We start from the raw sequence: 21,025 nt of genomic DNA on the forward strand, positions 1-21,025 counted from the left end.
AGTCGGTTGACATATTTGGATTTTGCATGGTTTTAGAGGGTTGTCTTGGATGATTTTGATTATATTTCTATATTTTGGTATGGTTATATGTTTGTTGAGAAATGATAGAAAATTGATTAGAAAATGTACACAAAATATGTGGATGTGCAGCAGCCTTGTTTGAGTCAATGTTTCTCGCGATTTTGAAGTCTGATAAACCTCTAATACATATCATTCTCTTCGTCTTCGAAAGAGCTTCGCGTGGATATATTGCACGTCTCAATCGGAGCTTTGTAGAGAAAGTTATGACCGTTACAAAAACTGCTCGCTGTGCAGAAGCCTACAACCCGACGGGCCGACCCGTAACCCGAACGGGTCAGCCCGCCTAACCCGACAACCCGAACGGGTCAGCCCGAATGGCCCGATTTTAAATTCGGGCTGCTAAATTACAACCCTAACCCTGTATTTTTATCGGGTTATTCGGGCCGGCCCGCGGGTTCGGGTTACATTGACATCCCTACATATATTCAGAATTTTATCCCATAATCGTGGTTAATGATAAAATGAAGGTACTTATTGATTATTTTTGGCTATTTAGACCAATAGTAATAATAATTGGTCTTATAAATAAACTCTCCAAATAGATTTACAAGTGTAATGAAATAAAGATTCAATTTTTTTCCCTAGACTTTAATTTCAATCTATCATTATAAACATGCATACAAATTCTCAAAAATATTAACAAGACACGGTCTTCCTTTGATTTGAATAAATTTTTAAAATACTAGCAAATAATATTTTTTTAATGTGAAAATACTAAAATTCAACATATATCAAAATTTAGCTCATTTGTTGATTATGATGAGTATATTTTAAAGTTAAGGGTTTAGAATTTAGGTTTCAAGGTTTGAGTTTTTAGTGTATAGGGTAGCTATATTGCAATGAAATGAATCTCGACTAGAAAGTGTCTCACCAGTGCAATATTAAATTATTGCAATGTAATATATATATTACAACATATTTAATATTAATATATATATATATATATATAATAATCTATCGGTATACCAGTATACCACGGTATACCGAATATTCGGTATACCGTGGATTCGGTATATACCGAAGTTTCGGTATACCGTGGATTCGGTATACCTCGGTATAGAAAAATTGATACCGTTACCGTACCGAAACACTGCGGTACGGTATCATACCGTACCGGAAACTGCGGTATACCGAAAAATCGGTATTTTCAGTATTTTTCTGGTACGGTAAATCCGGTATTACGGTATTTCGGTATAATTTCCCACCCCTAGGAGTAGTGGCTCTTAATTAGTCTTGGAATGTGGTGGGACTGTTGCGGATGACTTGCCATTTAATTTAAAATATCATATTAAATTAAAAATGTGTGATTAGTGGAGCCTTCAAATTTTGCAGTTACATCAAGCAAACATGAAAAACCTACATGTCCGCCCGGGACTGATCTTCCTGCCGCTAAGGTTTCTTGGTTCTGGCATGATCATTCTTGGCATTTTGAAAATCTGCATGACTATTTGGCTTTGTATGGTGTGCCTTTGTATGTGTTGGATCTTATCAGGAATGTTCCGATTGAGGTGGGCGGGGGGGATGTGATGCGATGGAGCCTGACTGGCGATGGCGAGTTCTCGACGGCCTCAGCTTGGGAGCCCATCCGGACACGGTCCCCTAGACATTTCGGACTTCGCATGGTTTGGAATGCTGGGCTGACCCCGACTATCTCTGTCTTCATCTGGCGCCTCCTCCTCCACAGGGTCCCTGTTGAGTGTTATGTTCAGACCCGTGGTATCTATCTTGCCTCCAAGTGTTTGTGTTGTGTCTCTTCTTTTTCAGTCGAGTCTTTTCAGCATTTGTTTGTGTCGAGTCCTCTGGCGAGATCGGGTTGGGATTTCTTCGATGACTGGTTCCCTTACATTAGCACACACATTCACACGTGCACTGATATTGCACATAGATTAGGTTTTTGGTGGAGGTCCTCTCACAGGGCCACTGCCCTGTTTAGTATATTGGTTTATTTGGACAGAGAGGAATAGCTGCAAGCACCGCGGCATTTCTTTTCGTTCTTCCCATGTTATCTGGCAGGTTATTCGGCATCTGCGGATCTTGGTGACGACGGGTGTGCTCCTACCCCTTCACTGGCGCGGTTGCACTCCGGCTGTCGACTTCGTGCCTTCGGTTCCTCCTCGCCGGCGAGTTCTGAGGTCCTTGAGTGTGCTTTGGCATCCACCTGACGATCCTTGGGTGAAGCTGAACACCGATGGGGCCTTTATCACCTCGACGGGACAAGCTGGCGGTGGGGGAGTGGTTCGTGGTTCAGATGGTTCTCTCCTGGGGGCCTTTTGCACGCCCCTCGTAGCTGGGTCGGCCTTCGAGGCGGAGCTCTTAGCTCTTCTTCACAGGTTGACATTGGCTATGCAGTTCTCTTCGCAGGTTTGGGTCGATATGGATGCAGCAGCAGTGGTCGCGGTGTTCACTTCAGGACGAGGGGGAGCAGCGGATGTGAGACATCACATGGCTCGCATTCGCACTTTGCTCTCACAGTTGCAGGTTATGTTCTCTCATATCTTTAGAGAGGGCAACCGACCAGCCGATTTTCTAGCAGGTAGGGGGTACAGACCCCCTGCCATCACTTTCTATGATGCGGATTCAGTGCCTCGGTATTTGAAGTCGCTCGTGAGGATGGACCAGTTGGGCTATCCGAACTTCAGATTCAGATATGGAGATGAATGACTACTACATTTGGCTCGTGTTTTTGATTTATGGTTTTTATTTTTTCCTTTGGAGTTGGCCAACCCTTGATCATCATCCTTGTATTTATTTACTTTTTATGTTAGTTCTTTTGCTAGTTAGATGGTTTGTACCCGGTCTGTGGGGATACCATTGTAGCTTTGTTAGCTCTTGTGATTTGTATCTCCTGTGCGGACCGAGTCACTTTTGGACTTGGTGGATGTATGTTTCTGTCGTGATTTTTTTTTATATAGACGGGTTGGGGTCTGCCTTAACCCCTCACCGTGATAGTGTTTGAGGAAAAAAAAATACGAAAAACCTACATGGAGTGAGTGAGAGGTTTTACAAAGGTGACTTGCATAACAGTTACACTTCTATAAGTATTTAGTTTACCTTTGCGTCCCACATTTAGTTAGTTTTATTCAATCCAAAGTCATTTTTTCCAAAACTCAATGGAAAATTTGCTTCCATCTCCACAGTCGAAGACGGGCTTTGGCTATGACGAAATTACCGGATCCAGTTCAGGGCAGCTCCAGAACACAGGTTTGATTTCAATTTGAGATGTCATGTTTACAATAGTAATTGAATGGGCACCTTATCGAGAATGGCCTTGTATTTCATTTTTTTGCTTCTTACCTTATGCATTCCATTCTTTCATTTATGTATTCCATTCCTTGCCCATGTTTAGAAAACTTCTTGAGTAGATACAATACATGTATAGATGGAACAAAATAATACTTCGCTCTTTTTTTTCTTCGAGTGCATTGTAGTGTTGTCGTGTTAGTCATTCATCACATGGATGCAGTTTTAGTTGTCTACCTCATTACAATCATGGGGAAATGGATACCTGTGATTTTTTTTTTCATAGTCTAATTCTTTGATTGATTTGTAAATTTTACTATTTTATTTTATTATCTTTTAACCTATAAGTTCTATTAAAGAGTGACGATCGTGAAGAATTGAAGATTTTAGTTTATAATGATGAGATTAATTTTAATTTTAAAGTTAATGAGGTGTATAAAGAAGTTTTAAAAATGATGAGTAATTATCCATTGTGTTTAATTATTTATTGTTATAGATTTTTATCTTCCTACTCCATGATTTAATGTTTAAACATTATATTATGTGATTTGTTTCAAATTTATTATGCTTCAATGTTGATTTGTATAGATTTTTTATTCTTACATAACTAAAATTGTTACTCCTATTATTCATTGTTAATATTGATTCTAATTTTATTTAATTAATTTAAAATTAAAAATTAACGTTTTAAAAATATATTAATATGTGCATAGCATAGGCCTAATACTAGTTTAGGATAAATGTTTGAATTTTGTTATCCTTAAATGTTTACATTATTTTTATAAGTTTTTTTACTAAGAATTATCAGAATATTTTTTAATGGATAAAATGTCTAGTATGAATATTTAGTGTCAGCTCTCACACACCACAGCAGTGTGGAGTATTTTAATATTCCATCCATATCCAGATTAACAACCAACAATGTTGTTGACCTCCACTCAACATGCTCTACTCAAATCCCCAGTTTCCTCTTCATTTTCTCCCAGGTATTTTATCTCTCTCTGTAACATTCTCACCGATACCTAATTTCCACCATTGACGACCGGATTTATTTTCTCCACCGCCTGTTCAGTTGCAGGTTTAGAATGTCGTCCGCAGGGCCAGCGCTGCCTCCTCTCCCCGATAATCGCATTGTTGTAATTGCTTTGTTTGCCTTTTTTTAGATTTGATCCTGCTTTTCAACTATGATTCATTTATCTCTGCTGTATCTTGTGGAGTAGAGATTTTACAGTATCTATGGCTCATTTGCACATATGGTGGAGTGTGCAGGTAGGCTGTGGATCAGTTACGCTCGATTTTCTGGCCGCAGTGGCTACTTACCCGAAACCTGATGATAAGACCAGAAGCACCAGCTCCAAGGTAATACTACAGTTTATTGATACTCGTCCTACTATTTTAGTGTCACAAGTGTTGGTCAACATATTTCGGAAATTATATTTTGATAAATGCGGGCATGTGCACTTTGGGAATAGGTCCAAGGAGGTGGAAATGCAGGGAATGCATTGACATGTGCATCTCGTTTGGGATTGCAACCTAGGCTCATTTCTAAGGTTCCTTGATTCATGTATTTGCTCTTCTTATTGAATTTGGAGATTAATAGGCAGGCTGAATGTGGCATTTTTTCAAGTAGGTTGCTGATGATTCTCAAGGTAAAGGAATATTGGAGGAGCTGGAGGCTGATGCTGTTGATTCATCGTTTATTGTGGTAAGGTTTTGATTTCATCTCGTTATGCCTGTCAAACTGACCTTTGCTTGCGCTAATCTTACTCTGCTATGTAGAGATTTTCTCAAACTCTAGTTTATGGTGGACAATTAATTACTTTGAAGGTTACATATACTCTGCCTATACTATACCTTGATGCATCCTGATTTTTCTTCAGGTTTCTGATGGGGGGAACTCACCATTCACCTATATCATTGTTGACGATGAAACGTGAGTGTTTCTGCACTAGTAAGATACTGTATGTTTTATTGGTCCCGCCATTATCTCAGTTCGTAGTTCTTAATGTTTTACTCCTTATTCAGATGCTATTATCTGTGAAATTATATGAGAGACCTGTACACATCTGAATCAAAATTGTTGCGGAGAGTACCTGGTACATAGATTTAAATTAATGGTTAGTTAAAGAAAAGGGCAAGGGAATGTAGATGCACTTTCCAGTATAGTTGCTATTACTTTTAACTTGTATTGAACTGTACACTTAATATGCATGAATACATGCTTTCAGTTTCAGAGCTAACTTTATGATTATCCGGACATTATCAATCTGTTTGAACTGAATATCTGTTCTGTTTCTGACTGATGGAATCATATATTGTACGTAGTACTCTTTTACTGAAAATTGATGATGATGTAATGAACTGTCAAAAGAAGCTTATATGCATAGATATCAAGTGTAACTTCCATTTTTATGCGTTCCGTTCAGGAAAACTAGAACTTGTATTCACACTCCAGGATATCCTCCCATGATACCTGATGATCTGACAGAATCAAAACTATTAGCAGCAGTGGATGGAGCTAGGCTCGTCTACTTTGATGGAAGATTGCATGATACCGCTTTAGTTATTGCACAGGAGGTGATTGCTGCATCCATGGTTTCCTTTTAAAATTGTTTTCTTTCTAAAAGTTTGATTTTAAAGGTAAACCTTTCGCATTGGTTTTCCAGAGCAGGCAACTCGCAGAGGTATTCCTATTCTAATTGATGCTGAAAGGAAGAGAGAAGGTTTGGACGATCTATTGGGTTTGTCAAGCTATGCAATCTGTTCCGCAAAATTTCCACAGGTATGTTGTGTTAAATTGTTTCGTTTAAAAAGCTTACCATGTGACTGCATTGGTAAATTGGATAACATTATGCACCAGCAGGGCTGTCTTCTCTTTGTTGATGAAATCAAGAGCTACCCAATTGTTTGTACTTTCAACCATCATAAAACTCATAATAATTGTTTGATTATCTTTCTGACCTACCTTTATGATATGTTTTTATTATCACTATGTACTACAGTAGTTTAACATGCAACTTGTTTATCCTCTCAAAAAACATGCTACTTGTTTAGGTTATTAGAAATGGGTCACTCACCCCTTTAAAGGCCTTATAAGGGGGAGGGTTATCAATACTTATATAGAAGAGCTAGGATCATCACCAAGTCGATGTGGGACAAGATTTAAGAGTTTTAACACGCCCCTCACGTGTGGGGCCGGAATGACACATCGGACTTCCATCACGTGGGTAAGCAAGAGAGGGACAAGATTTAAGAGTTTTAACACGCCCCCTCACGTGTGGGGCCGGAATGACACATCGGACTTCCATCACGTGGGTAGGCAAGAGAATAGATAAAGAGGTAAAATCCATCATCGACTTGGGCCCGCTTTGATACCATATTAGAAATGGGCCACTCACCCCTTTTAAGGCCTTTTAAGGGAGAGGGTTATCCATACTTATATAGATGAGCTAGGATCATCACCAAGTCGATGTGGGTCAAGATTTAAGAGTTTTAACATAGGTCAATATTAATTCATTTTAGGATTTTCAGTAAGATAATAGCTGAGATAAGTGCAGATATGCTTGTAATATTAATACACTTAACCCTACAAGAAGTTATTGGTTTTAACCTAACAATATAATACAGTTACCCTAAGTCAAATTTCCATGCCTGGCCGGGAAGCTACCGTTTAATTCATTTTCCAATCTTCACGAGCTCGTAGTGTAGTTAATTTTTATGATCTTTGTCTTGCAGTCATGGACAGGTGCTCCATCGGTCACAAGTGCACTTGTTTCCATGCTCATAAAGTTGCCAAATTTGAAATTCGTAGTAGTCACATTGGGTGAAGATGGTTGCATCATGCTGGAGAGATCAAATGGTGACATATAATCCCTTTACACTCTTTTCTGTTGTTGCTTCTTAGATAGATAGATGATAATGGTAACTTGAAGCCTTTATGTTTGCCTGTTTCTTTTGTATCTCAATTATCACTTCATTCTTTGTAGAAAATGGTTTAACTGAAGAAGTTGACGTGGAGGAAATATTAGTTGCTCTGAAGTACAAAATTGATACTAAGACTACCTTGCCTACATGTGTGGCGTCGGTGAGTTTCTCTTGCAGTAATGCCATTTCTCTTTTCCACAACTGTTACTTTCAAGCATTTTTCACTACTTTGGTTATTGTTAATTTTTACCTTTGATATTTTGGATAAAGGAGGGACATTATTTCATAGATCACCATTGTACTTTCGAACCAAATGAAAATCCCTATCTGACATACAAGTATGAGCTTTGAGTGGAAGTGTGTTATAATGTAGTGCTCAACTATTAGTACAGATGTGGTTTGTTATTAAATTCAAGAGAAGTATAAGCCAAAAGTTTCTGCTTCTTCACAAAAAAGATATATGAAGGTAGCTCTTTCAAAATATCTATCTCGAATCTACTATGGAACATACAACACTTTTACAAATGGATTTTCATGTCTAGAAGTGTAATAATGGAGTGCTCATTTCAGTTGGAAGAAGAAGAGAAGAAGAAGGAAGCTCGGCTTTGAGCTCGGCTTTGAGTTCGGCTTTGAGCCGAGAAGACAGTTGGTCTTGAGCCGAGAAGCAAAGGAGTTCGGTTTGTGTACCGAGAAAGGAGTTCGGTTTGTGAACCGAGAAGGGAGCTCGGTTGTGAGCCGAAGAGAGTGCTCGGTTGTGAGCCGAAAAGAAAGTTCGGTCTTGAGTCAAGAATAGAGTTCGTCTTGAGCCGAAAAAGAAGAAGCAACAGTTCGGTCCTGAACCGAGAAGGAAGTTCGGCCTAGAGAAACTAGCCGTTGGTGCAGCAGTTAGTTAGCCGAGATGTAGCAGTTATTCTTCTTGCTTTCTTGATTCTTCTTGTAGTTAGTTAGTAGCAGTTGCTACTTGATTGTAGAGCTTTAAATAGCTCAAAACCATGTACGTAGTTAGTAGTGAAAATCAATAAAGAGTTTTCAAGTTTTCTCTCCAAGATTACCATCTTCGATACTCTAAGTGTGAGTGTGTGTTCTTCTGCATTGTGAGTTATCATACAACTGTGAGTGTGTGTGTGATTCACCTGAGTGTGTGAAAGTCTTGTGCGTATTGAATCCCAACAAGTGGCGCCGTCTGTGGGAAGGGGATATTGAAGCTGATTTGCAGAGGATCAAACGGTTTCAGAGATGGCAGCAAGGCTTGATGCAGAAAAGTTCACAGGCAAGAATGATTATAGCCTGTGGAAGATGAAGATGAAGGCGGTCTTGATTCAACAAGGCTTGGCCGCAGTTCTTGCAAATACAGAAGAGAAAGGAAAGGCTCCAATGCTTGATGATAAAGCTCAGGCAAGGATGGAGGAGATGCAGCTCAAGGCACATTCTGCAGTGATTCTGTGCCTTGGAGATAAGGTCTTGAGGGAAGTTCAAGAAGCCAAGACTGCGGTGGAGATCTTGAACAGGTTAGATGAAGTTTACCTGGCAAAATCTTTGGCTAACCGGCTGTATCTCAAGAAGAGGCTCTATGCCTATAGTTTTTCTGGTGAAAAATCTATCATAGAGCAGTTGGAGGAGTTCAATAAGATCATTGATGATCTGGGCTCTGTGGATGTTAAAATTTCAGATGAAGACAAGGCCATTCTTACATTGAATGCCTTGCCTAGCTCGTATGACCAGTTGAGTGATGCAATTATCTATGGCAGAGATAAGCCTATCACCTATGCAGAAGTCTACTCGGCCTTGATGGCTAAGGAACTCCAGAAGACTACCAGCAGAAGCTCTGCAAGCTCCAATGTTCAAGCAGCAGAGGCCTTGAATGTGAAGAAGTTCAAAAAACAGAACTTCAAGAAAAAGTTTGAGGGCTCTAAACCCTCAAGTTCTGATGCTCAGAAGGAAACCAGAGCATGTTTTTGGTGCAAGAAACCAGGGCACTTGAAGAAGGACTGCCATGCCTGGAAGAGAAAACTAGCCTCTGAGGGCCACAACACTTCTGATTGTGTAGAGAGTACTGATCCCCCTGCTCAACTCATGAATGTAAGTGATAATGGGATCAGTCACAGGTGGATAATGGACTCAGGGTGCAGCTTCCATATGTGCCCCAACAAATCTTGGTTTCATGATCTTCAGGAAGCATCAGGGACTGTAGTTCTTGGAAATAACCATGTGTGTCAGATCAAAGGGATAGGGAAAGTGAAGCTAAGTTTGCAAGATGGCTCTATAAAGATCCTAACTGGGGTGAGGTATATTCCGGAAGTGAAAAGAAATCTCATCTCATTGGGAATGCTGGAGGAGAAAGGGTTCACCATATTGATGAGTCAGGGAAAGATGCTTGTGAAATCTGGGAATGCAGTGATGATGGAGGCTGACAGAGAGCACATTCTCTATTATCTGAAGGCTAAGGCTGTTGATGGAGAAAGCAATGCAGTGTCAGATGATTCCATAATGCTATGGCACAAGAGATTGGGCCATCCAGCAGAAGGAAGCTTGAAAGAACTCATCAAGAAGGGCCTGATCTCTGGAGATTTCAACAAGATGGACCCCTGTGAGCAGTGTATACTTGGAAAAGCAAAGAAGGCACCCTATCCTACAGGTATTCACTCTTCTACAGCCCCATTAGACTACATACACAGTGATCTCTGGGGCCCTTCACCTGTAAGCTCAATTGGTGGTGGGAAATACTACCTTGCTATTATTGATGACTACACTAGGAAACTGTGGGTGTATATACTGAAAGAAAAATCAGAGACATTCACAAAATTCAAGATATGGTGTAAAGAGGTGGAGCTAGAGAAGGGAAGGAGTGTTAAATGCCTAAGAACTGACAATGGCTTGGAATTCCTGTCTACTGAGTTTGATCTGTTTTGCAAAGAGAAGGGTATGAAGAGGCACCGCACTGTTCCTGGTAACCCCCAGCAAAATGGTGTTGTGGAGAGGATGAATAGGACTATCCTAGAGAGAGTAAGGTGCTTGTTACTCAGTTCTGGTCTGAGCAACAGATTTTGGGGAGAGGCTGTGTATACAGCAGCCTATCTCATAAATAAGTGTCCATCTACTGCCCTTAAGTCTGAGACTCCTGATTACATGTGGTATGGAGCCCATAGTGACTACTCAAAATACAAGGTGTTTGGGTGTGCAGCCTATGCTCATGCTAGGCAAAGTAAGCTTGAGGCTAGGGCCCTAAAATGCATATTGCTGGGGTATCAGAGGGGTGTTAAGGGGTATAGGCTCTGGTGCATTGAGCCTGGTAGGCAGAAGGTGGTGGTGAGTAGGGATGTTGTGTTCTTGGAGGATCAGATGCCATACTTAAAAAGGAAGCTGGACTCCAATGAAGTTGAGAGTGATTTCCTCAAGGTGGAGCCAGTGGGACTTTGCCAAGGAGCAGGTGGAGCCTCTGACTCAGAAAGTGAGTCTGAACCAGAGGATGATGGTGCTCTAGCTCGAGGTAGAAAAATTGATGAGCCTACAGCAGATTCTGCCAGAGAGTACCAGATAGCAAGAGATAGAGGCAGAAGAAATACAAGACCACCTGAAAGGTTTTCTGATGTGGTCTACTATGCACTTTGTGCTGCTGAGGGCATTGATATTGCAGATCCTCTCACATATAAAGAAGCCATGAAGAGTAAAGACAGAGAAAGGTGGATTGAAGCCATGAATGAGGAAATGGAATCTTTACTCAAGAACAAAACATGGATTTTGGTGGATAAATCCAGACTGACTACAGATGGAAAAGAAAGGAGGCTGATCAGTTGTAAGTGGTTGTTTAAGAAAAAGATTGAGACCACTGATAAAGATAGAATCAGATTCAAGGCAAGGCTGGTGGCTAGGGGCTTCACACAGCAAGAAGGAATTGATTTCAATGAAGTATTTGCTCCAGTTGTTAAGCACACTTCGATTAGGATCTTGTTGGCAGTTGTGAACCAGCTAGACTGGGAGCTACAACAGCTTGATGTGAAGACAGCCTTCCTCAATGGGGATCTAGAGGAGACTATCTTTATGGAACAGCCAGAGGGCTATGTGAAGACTGGAGAAGAAGGCAAGGTGTGCCTGCTACAGAAAAGTCTTTATGGACTTAAGCAAAGTCCTAGACAGTGGAATAAGAAGTTTGATGCACAGATGAAGAAGATTGGCTTCTCCAAGTCAGAATATGATGATTGTATTTACATCAAGAAGGCAGGCAGGACTCCCATTGCCTACCTATTACTCTATGTGGATGATATGCTACTTGCAGGCCCTTCTATGACAGAAATTCAGAAAGTTAAACAAGATCTGAAGTCGAGCTTTGAAATGAAGGATCTAGGAGAGTCAAGGAAGATCCTAGGCATACATATTCAGAGAGATAGAGGCTGCAAGAAGCTGTGGATGCTGCAAACTGATTATATTGACAAGGTTATGCAGAGATTCAGAATGGAGAATGCTAAACCTGCCTCAACACCCTTGTCCCAGAGTTTCAGATTATCAAAGGAACAAGCTCCTAAAACTAAGCAAGAGGCTGATGAGATGGAGGCTATCCCTTATGCTAGTGTTGTTGGGAGTATCATGTACACTATGATTTGTACAAGACCAGATCTTGCTCATGCTATCTCAGTGACTAGCAGATACATGGCAGACCCGGGGAAGGAGCATTGGAATGCTCTTAAATGGATATTGAGGTACATGAAGTCAACTAAGGACTGGGGGATTGTGTTCAATGGCTGGGAAGGTGGATCTGAGGAGGTTGTGCAGGGGTATTGTGATGCAGACTATGCTGCAAATCTGGACACCAGAAAGTCTCAAACAGGTTATTTGTTCACCATGTTTGGAACTGTGATCAGTTGGAAATCAGGTCTGCAGAGTGTAGTTGCTCTCTCAACTACAGAGTCAGAGTATATAGCTCTCACTGCAGCTGTACAGGAGAGCTTTTGGATCCAGGGAGTAATTTCTGATTTTGGTTTTGACCAAGAAACAATGGTGATTCATTGTGACAGCAGCTCAGCTATATGCTTGGCTAAACATCCGGGTTTCCATGAAAGGAGCAAGCATATAGACATAAAGTTGCACTTTATTAGAGATGAGATTGAAAGGGGAAGGGTGAAGGTGGTTAAGATTAACACCTTGCACAATCCGGCAGATATGCTAACTAAATCTCTAAGTAGAGACAAGTTTGATCATTGCAAGAAGTTGATCAATGTTTGTGCGAGAACTGAGATGAGCCCTCAGGTGGAGAATTGTAATAATGGAGTGCTCATTTCAGTTGGAAGAAGAAGAGAAGAAGAAGGAAGCTCGGCTTTGAGCTCGGCTTTGAGTTCGGCTTTGAGCCGAGAAGACAGTTGGTCTTGAGCCGAGAAGCAAAGGAGTTCGGTTTGTGTACCGAGAAAGGAGTTCGGTTTGTGAACCGAGAAGGGAGCTCGGTTGTGAGCCGAAGAGAGTGCTCGGTTGTGAGCCGAAAAGAAAGTTCGGTCTTGAGTCAAGAATAGAGTTCGTCTTGAGCCGAAAAAGAAGAAGCAACAGTTCGGTCCTGAACCGAGAAGGAAGTTCGGCCTAGAGAAACTAGCCGTTGGTGCAGCAGTTAGTTAGCCGAGATGTAGCAGTTATTCTTCTTGCTTTCTTGATTCTTCTTGTAGTTAGTTAGTAGCAGTTGCTACTTGATTGTAGAGCTTTAAATAGCTCAAAACCATGTACGTAGTTAGTAGTGAAAATCAATAAAGAGTTTTCAAGTTTTCTCTCCAAGATTACCATCTTCGATACTCTAAGTGTGAGTGTGTGTTCTTCTGCATTGTGAGTTATCATACAACTGTGAGTGTGTGTGTGATTCACCTGAGTGTGTGAAAGTCTTGTGCGTATTGAATCCCAACAAGAAGTTCCTGTGGAATGTCCTACATCATTTTACTTCAAATTGAAGATATTTTTTTTTATCGAATTTGCCCTTTTCTTTGATTTGATTTGATTCTATATTTTAGAGTGAAGTAAAATTGCATGCAAAGGGAATTGGCACTGTGGGCGGCAGGTTGCTTTTAGGAACAGCTGAGAAAATTCCACCATCAGAACTTGTTGATTCTACCGGTGCTGGTGACTCTTTTATTGGAGCAATCCTTTATGGTAAGTGAACCACCTTTGACCTATGTCCAGTTTAAATCTCACATTTCTATATGAATATGTGATAGCCAATCTGATGCAATCGTAGCACTTTTGGGTGGTGAATTTTGCTTCCAACATACATAGAATGCCTTCATTTTTCAATATTCCACAACCCCTTGTACCACAACAAGATCTTGTATTTCTGAAAATTAAATTTTGTGAACTCATAATCTGGTTTGATCCTATATTTACACTACTGTTGGTTTTAACTCCGTAGCTCTATGCACCAACATGCCCCCGGAAAAGATGTTGCCTTTCGCTTCTCAAGTGGTCAGTTTAACTTTTTTTCCTATAATGCTTATATAGAAAACTAAGATAGTAGTTAAGATATGAAGTAAGGTTGTGTGAATTTCAGGCTGGCATTAACTGCAGAGCCTTGGGAGCTAGAACCGGGCTTCCACGACGCAGCGACCCTCGCTTGACTTCTTTTTTAGTGTAGAGATGCCAAGTGATGGCCAAAGCAGTGATGTGATAACAAGCACGAAAATAAGCCGATGTCGTCAACTTGGTATATTTCTTATAGTGTTTTTGGCAGTTTTTTTGTGGACGGATATCCTTGTATACCTTTTGCAATGCCTGCATTAGATATCATGAATTTGAATACTCCGCAGCTCTTGTTTATTCTGAAGTATAAACGTAATCTCATAATTTAGGATTATAATTTCAAAGCAAAGAATTAATTTATGTTAATTTTTAAGGATAATATATTGTATAATATAGCCGCATAATATTTAGTTGTGACCCGTATCTAATATGGGCATATCGCATGTTTAGACGTGCAAACTGATGACGCATTATTCTCCGCTTGGTATAATAATAGTATTAATTAGACTAAATCTCGAGTGGAGGCGCACCTATAACATGCAATGATTATCTTAGTCTACCTCATTCCGCATTTAAAATTAGTTAAATTGAGCCGAATAGGGTATTATTGACCCTGTTGATCGAGTTTTTAATTTCTGTGTTTGGGTATGGAATCTTCCACGTACATTTATGGAAAATACTTGAAATGGACATAAGTGGGAACTATATGTCTGAGATGGAATATTTTTTTAACTTCGATATTACACATTCTGAAAATATAACGCAAGTACTTTATCTTTTTAACTATTTTCCGGCAAAAGTTGGAGAAATCTTGATTCTTGACCATTCTTCCATATTAAGATGTGTAGGGTGTTTGGTGGTAACTTCTACTCCCTCTGTCTCGTAAGGCTCCATTTGGTAGCTATGTTACGATTAGATATGAGGATTAATCCCGGTTTATTTGTGCATTTGGTAACTTCTACTCCCTCTGTAACATTTGGTAGAAATGTTACGATTACATAAGACCCCGTTTGGTAGCTATATTAATAAACTTAATAGTCCGTGTTCTGTATCCCGCCCACACAAAGCCTATTAAAAAATCTATGTTTCAGTCACATGTGTAACCACCCGTTTTGGCATGTTACATATCAAGAATACCTAATTAACTTTGCAAAATACATTTTTACCCATAATTTAAAATTTTCTAGCCCTAATCCAAAACTAACGCCTCTTCCTCACTTCACAAAAAATACGCCTCACTTCATAAAAATTGCAACAAGAAGTTCTTCCACAATTCTCTCATTCTGCCTCCCTCCCTCCATTCTTTCCGGCGACTCAAACATCCGGCGACTCCATTTCTTCCGACGTTTTCCTATTTCCAGATTTTGGTAAAACTTGGGCCTCTTGAGCTTGTTCAAGTTTGGTACAGATATTCACAATACGCCTGCAAAGGATTGGGTTTGTCCAACTCACCATTTCATACTTTTATCCGTAATAGCAACAAAGAATGAATTTTTATTGATGCATTTGCCGTTATACCATATTCTGAACTCTATGCATTTAATAACAGACATGAAGGGTCCTTACTTTCTCTCTATAAAAGATCCTCAATTTCTTTCATCTCAACATTCTATCAGTGGAATATTGTATTTCAATTTCGTATTAGTCGAAAAAAAAAACCCATCACTCTCCATGTCTCTCAACATACCTCCACAAGAATCCTTCTTTTACAAATTACCTTGGACCCCAGAAGTTGATGGAGTGTTGTTGAGCACTGTTTTACGAATGAAGCACGACCTGAAGTGGGATGGAAAGATAATGCCCAGCCAGTTTTTGACAATTACAATTTTAATGAGGATAATTAAGTAATTAAAAAAAATTAATGAGGATAATTTTGACAATTACAATTTTAATCCTTATTTGTGACTTGTTGAACCAAACACTTAAATAAGATAACTCACAATTATCTTAATCTACCAAACACCCAATATATATTTCTTAACTAATTGAAACTATGATACATATCATGAATTGTATCATGCCTAATCGAAACATGACATAGCTACCAAACGGGCCCTAAAAGTTGAGTCACTTCATTTTTTACACTAATTTTGAAAAAATCGTAATAAATAGTTAAAATGAATAAATAGTAAAGTAAAATCGAGAATAACGTAGATAAAAATCTTATCTAGCATTTATTGTAAAAATTTATATACTTTGTGTTAAATTTTTTGTTAATGGTTGTTTTAGTTAAATTATACTCCCCCTGTCCCACGTTACTTGATGCATTTCTTTTCGGGCACGGGATTTAAGAAAATTGTGTTTAATGAGTTAAATAAAGTAGAAGAGAGAATAAAGTAAGAGAAAAAATAGAAAGTAAAGTAAAAAAAAGGGTAACTGTCTTAAAAGTCATGAACTTTTGCCGAATTCCGGTTTTCCCATGAACTAACAAATTGGCGTGTAATGTCACAAACTTTACTGGGTTGCTAGTATTTCCCATTTGACCCGACCCTATAATTTTCCGGTTGAAAACTAGCTTACGTGGCAAGCCTGAAAGATGACGTGGAGATCGCCTGGAAATCATAAAATGATGACGTTTTCTACAGCCAAAACGACGTCGTACTATGTGTAGACCCATTGTGGTGGTAAAAATTTTCCGGTGAACAGGCGGCGGCGACACCAGAGAAGGTGGTTGCGAACAGAGTGGTAAGCGAGGGTGCAGCTTTGAGGGATGGGAGATCGAGCAGGAGATTTTACAAAGATTTGGATTTGATGAATCCCAGCTCTGAAGCCGCCTCTGTCGCCGACGGAGGAAGCTTCGCTGCCGGAATTTGAAAAAAGGTGAGAAACGGGAAATAGGGGGTCGGAAAAGGAAAGCTTCACTGCTCTGATGTTGTTGGTGGATGGGGAGGACACGTTTGGTGGCAGCGGCCTTGGTGGTGGAGGTGGACTTTGGGGGAGGTGTTGGTGGCGGGCGCGGAGCTGGTGGTGGGCTCGGGGGAGGTTCTGGTGGAGGGCTGGGTGGTGGTGGTGGCAAGGGAGGAGGGTTTGGTGGAAGAGTAAGAGGAGGAAGAGAGTAGGGAGGAGTGGTAGGTTGATGATAGGGCAAAGTCAACTTAAAATTTGTCATCCATTTCATCCACTCAATACACATTTAGCAGCCATATCAGCTGAAAAAGACATGTCAGCTAGCTTTATAGTCGGAAAACCCGCCATGGGAAAACGGCGACAGATTACAAAGTTCGTTACATTACAAGCCAATTTTTTAGTTCGTTGGAAAAACCGGAATTTGGTAAAAGTTCATGACTTTTAAAGCAGTTTACCCAAAAAAAATTAAGTGTGATTAGATGTTTTGTTTTTAGCAAAAAAGAGAAATGACTCAAGTAACTTGGGACAACCCAAAAAGGAATACGACTCAAATAACTTGGGACGGAGCCGTCCCACTTGATGAGTCCTGGTTTACCATTTTGGGTGTCCCACTTTAGAAGTCTCAATTGAAATATTCCATAAATGATAATAGGGCTCACATTTCACAAACCTTTTTCCAATCATATTTTATAATAAAATTAATATATAAAGTAGTATCCACATTCCACTATTTTTTTACAATTTTCTTTTTTCCACCTGTCCACAAAAAATTGTCTCATTTCACTTATACTATTTTTGACATATAAGTCGCATATTCTACTAACTCATTTTACTTACACACACATCCCACTATTTTTTTATCACATTTCTTTTATAAAGTCAAATAATTTCTTAAAATCTGAGTCGATAAAAAATGGAACATTCATTGTTAGGCGGAGGGAGTATTTCGTGAATACCTACACGGAAGTGAAATTGAATCCAATATCTCTTGCTAAATGGAGTTTTTGTAGCTTTAAATAAACCCCAATAATCTTGCGGTTTTAACCTACAATTATAAACTTAAGCGCAAATACGTGACATGAAAACACTCCATAATATCTGGACTATACAACAACTATTGTGCTTCCTATGAATGCAAGCAATTGTATACAGGTTGTATTGTTAATTTACAAATACGAATACTAAACAACAACTATTGTGCTTCCTATGAATGTAAGCAATTGTATATGGGTTGTATTTGTAATTTAAAAATATACATTACATAATAATTTTAATATAATACACTATCATATAGTACCATATTTACGTTTTCTATTTAGAAACTTATTGATTAATTATTGGGAAAACTTGGAGATGAGTTGTGCCCATTATTAAACGTGTCAAATAGGCAAATACTCCTAATAAATTATTAAAATAATTAAATAAATATGTTAACAGGATCTGTTCCAGTTTATATATTTGTAAAAGAAAAATAGGTAAACAGATCCGTATTTGAAAACTCATCAAAAGATTAATTAGCATATCCTTGCATTATATCGTAATTGCAAAGAGTTAATTCATAACAGTTGCAAATTGTTATGTAATGCGATATTTAATGGTGACATTAGTAGTGGAACGTTTCAACTTTCAGGTAGGAAGTAGTAGTATTTGCTAAATATGATCTTACAAGAAATATCTTGGATTTGTTTAGTGATATATTTACGTATTTAGTTTGGGATATACGATATGACTGATAAAATAATTTAATTTAATTATTTAAAAAATTATTTTTTTTCACTTGACAACACTACAACAACAAAAAATTGTTTCATATTTTTTAATGCAATTAAGGACTCTTATTTGTGTTTCTAAATATACCACCAACACTTCAAAATCGTCTTTATTGTTGGTGTTCCAACTAAAATTAAAGAACACAAATGGAAGTGTTCTTAAACAACAAGAGATGAAGTTAATTTATTCTTAATTTAGGAAAGGTTTTTTTTCATCTTAAATTGTTGCTATTTTTGAAAAAAATTCAATGCAAATAATTGCATCTAAATTTTTATGTTCTTGAAAAGGTAAGCTTTTTTTTAATAGTAGAAGTGATTTGGTTGTTTAATTAGTATCATCCATTTTTTTATAAGGGAGAAAAGGCTCAAACCGCTCTAAGATCGGTGAACAAATAAATCAAAATTGAGAACATACAAACTAGTCCAAAAAAAAACAAGAAAAAACACTTCAAACTAAAACAAGCAAGCTAAACAAAGAGTAACTAAGAGAGGACTAAGAAAAGCACCCTCCAAGCAAAACAAGAAAACCAAAAACTAAACAAACATCAACCAAAGCTACCAACCAAAAACCGACCAAGAAGTAGGGCGAGCTACATTGCACCTTCTTAATATGATTTAATAGAGAAAAGAATGAAATGATGGTTAGATGGTTACCTATTTCCATTTCATTTATTTGATTTGTATAATGGAATAAAATTGTTGTATGATAAATAGAGGATGAAATAGAATAAGAGATAATAAACAAATTGTCATTACACTCTCATCTACATTCCAATTTTATCTTCATTTCATTTTATCATATCAAGTAGGAGATTATTTGCACTATATTATTATAGGGTGGATGCAAAAAAATTTTTATAGGAACTTTATTAAGACTTATTTTTATAATTGAATAAGTGTATATATCGCACCAAAAATTATACTAGTACCCAATAATATCGTTAATACTACACTCAAACTTACAACTAAATTTATGTTAGAATGCATTTTTGCTAGATTTTGAACAAAATCTATTTATTTTCTTTTTTTTTTGCTACTCACTCATAATTCTCCAGTTTAACACACATAGGGAGCAATAATTAACTAATCCAAAGAATTAATGAAAATATATAATCCAATCCTACTTTATCATAATAATCTTATTTATTCAACCCATTTGACGAAAATCTCCAATGTAACTGTATTTATTGGAAACCCAAACAAATTGTGTGTAGAAATCAGTTGGACGAAACATTATTGAAAAGTCTAAAACTCCATGTTAAAATACATACGAGGTTAAAGTATGAGTTTTATTTAGCAATTAACCCATTCACGTGTGTTTCGTATGCTTGTATGATTTACTAAAACAGGAGATAATGCATGATATTGTAATTTAATACTACCGTCTCAATTTGATAAATGTTACTCTAAAGCATCATAAAAGCCGTGTATTCTAAAGCGTCAAACGAGAGTACGTGGTGTTCATATAAGATATGTAGCATATCATTCCTCATTTCATCTGATTAGGTTTCTTAACACTATGTTTATATCGATAACATTTGAGTTTAACGAATGATCACTAGTGCGGCCTAATGCATATAAAAAGATATACCATAAAGAATTGATTTTTTTTCCTTACACAAAGCTTAAAAATAATATTTGACGTATTTGATTCGTGTTCTTCCAATATATTAGCACATTTATTATTTTATGTAAGAAATTTGATAAAAGGCAAGGGAGAAAGATAATTCCAAAATATAAATTGGAATTTTGCTAATATAAATAATGTTTAATGTATTTTTTTCGGCTACAAAAGTATGAGTATCATTTTTTCAGAGAGCATAACTATCACCTCTATAATCAGACATTATAGTTGAATATCATATTAAATAATTAAATTAATCAGACATTATAGTTGAATATCATATTAAATTTTGCACATTGGTATATAAAGTCATACTGTACAAATAATTATATATTCAATTTGAGGGGTTGATACTACTTGCACGTGAAATCCACCAAATCCACTATATTAAAAAATATATATATATATATAGTACAACACAATATTTTCGACATATTCAGCTATCCGCATATGATTATCCAATAAATGTGGGAAAAACCAAATACTCCTACTTAATTACTCCGGACTATATGTGCACTAAATGTTAAATCAGATTTTACTAATATGAAAAATCTAATTTTTAAAGGCTTGACTCGATACAGTAAACTTTAATTGCAGTATTAAAATGTAATTAACAAAGTCGGGATTGCGTTTTATCTTTTTACCAGTAAATTTACAAAATTATATTCGACACTATTGGAAAATAGAAATGATAGTTTATTGCTTGATTTTGATTACCAAACTCGGACATATGAAATTGATGAAAAATAGTACTCCTATGTCTTAAAACATGTAGCAAGGAAACAAGAGTATGCGTACCATTTTTCCAAAGCACGACTTTATAATCAGTAACTATAATTGAATATCATATTTTGTAGAATTTGGCATATAAATCATATTGATAGAAGTATATACTCTATCCGTCCTAATAAATATGGAACATTTAATTTTCGACACGAGATTTGATGTAGTCTTATTTTATGAGTTAATTAATAGAGAGTAAAGTAAAAGAGGAAAAATAGAAATGTCACTATTTTTATTTTAGAAAATATTTTATTTTTAATAAACAATAAAAAAG

The 21,025-nt window shown here is 37.6% G+C and overlaps 1 protein-coding gene across 5 annotated transcripts; it reads left to right on the forward strand.

Moving 5' to 3' along the window:
• Window positions 1-4,194: 4,194 nt before the first annotated feature.
• LOC121798994 (ribokinase-like) lies at window positions 4,195-14,072 on the forward strand. 5 transcript variants are annotated; one of them, XM_042198292.1, is made up of 13 exons: window positions 4,195-4,307; window positions 4,394-4,457; window positions 4,591-4,680; window positions 4,794-4,871; window positions 4,952-5,026; window positions 5,202-5,254; window positions 5,748-5,898; window positions 5,993-6,103; window positions 7,057-7,180; window positions 7,308-7,405; window positions 13,227-13,365; window positions 13,622-13,674; window positions 13,760-14,072. In XM_042198292.1, exons 1-13 carry the CDS (start codon window positions 4,243-4,245, stop codon window positions 13,841-13,843), a joined length of 1,185 nt encoding a protein of 394 aa, XP_042054226.1. In that variant the 5' UTR covers window positions 4,195-4,242; the 3' UTR covers window positions 13,844-14,072. The 5 variants fall into 5 exon arrangements, 4 of the variants coding, with proteins under 4 accessions (XP_042054226.1, XP_042054227.1, XP_042054229.1 ...); XM_042198293.1 differs by having other exon boundaries at window positions 4,394-4,454; XR_006050128.1 differs by lacking the exons at window positions 13,227-13,365; window positions 13,622-13,674; window positions 13,760-14,072 and adding exons at window positions 7,516-7,711; window positions 7,816-7,874.
• Window positions 14,073-21,025: the final 6,953 nt, after the last annotated feature.

The sequence above is a fragment of the Salvia splendens genome, chromosome 4, assembly GCF_004379255.2.
Source record: "Salvia splendens isolate huo1 chromosome 4, SspV2, whole genome shotgun sequence".
NCBI classification, from domain to species: domain Eukaryota; kingdom Viridiplantae; phylum Streptophyta; class Magnoliopsida; order Lamiales; family Lamiaceae; genus Salvia; species Salvia splendens.

Excerpts from the sequence above, each read along its gene's own strand:
- LOC121798994 (XM_042198292.1), top strand. The coding sequence starts at position 4,243 with ATGTTGTTGACCTCCACTCAACATGCTCTACTCAAATCCCCAGTTTCC. Across the intron at positions 4,308-4,393 it reads TCCTCTTCATTTTCTCCCAG|TTGCAGGTTTAGAATGTCGT; the intron begins GTATTTTATCTC and ends CCGCCTGTTCAG. Across the intron at positions 5,255-5,747 it reads ATCATTGTTGACGATGAAAC|GAAAACTAGAACTTGTATTC; the intron begins GTGAGTGTTTCT and ends CGTTCCGTTCAG.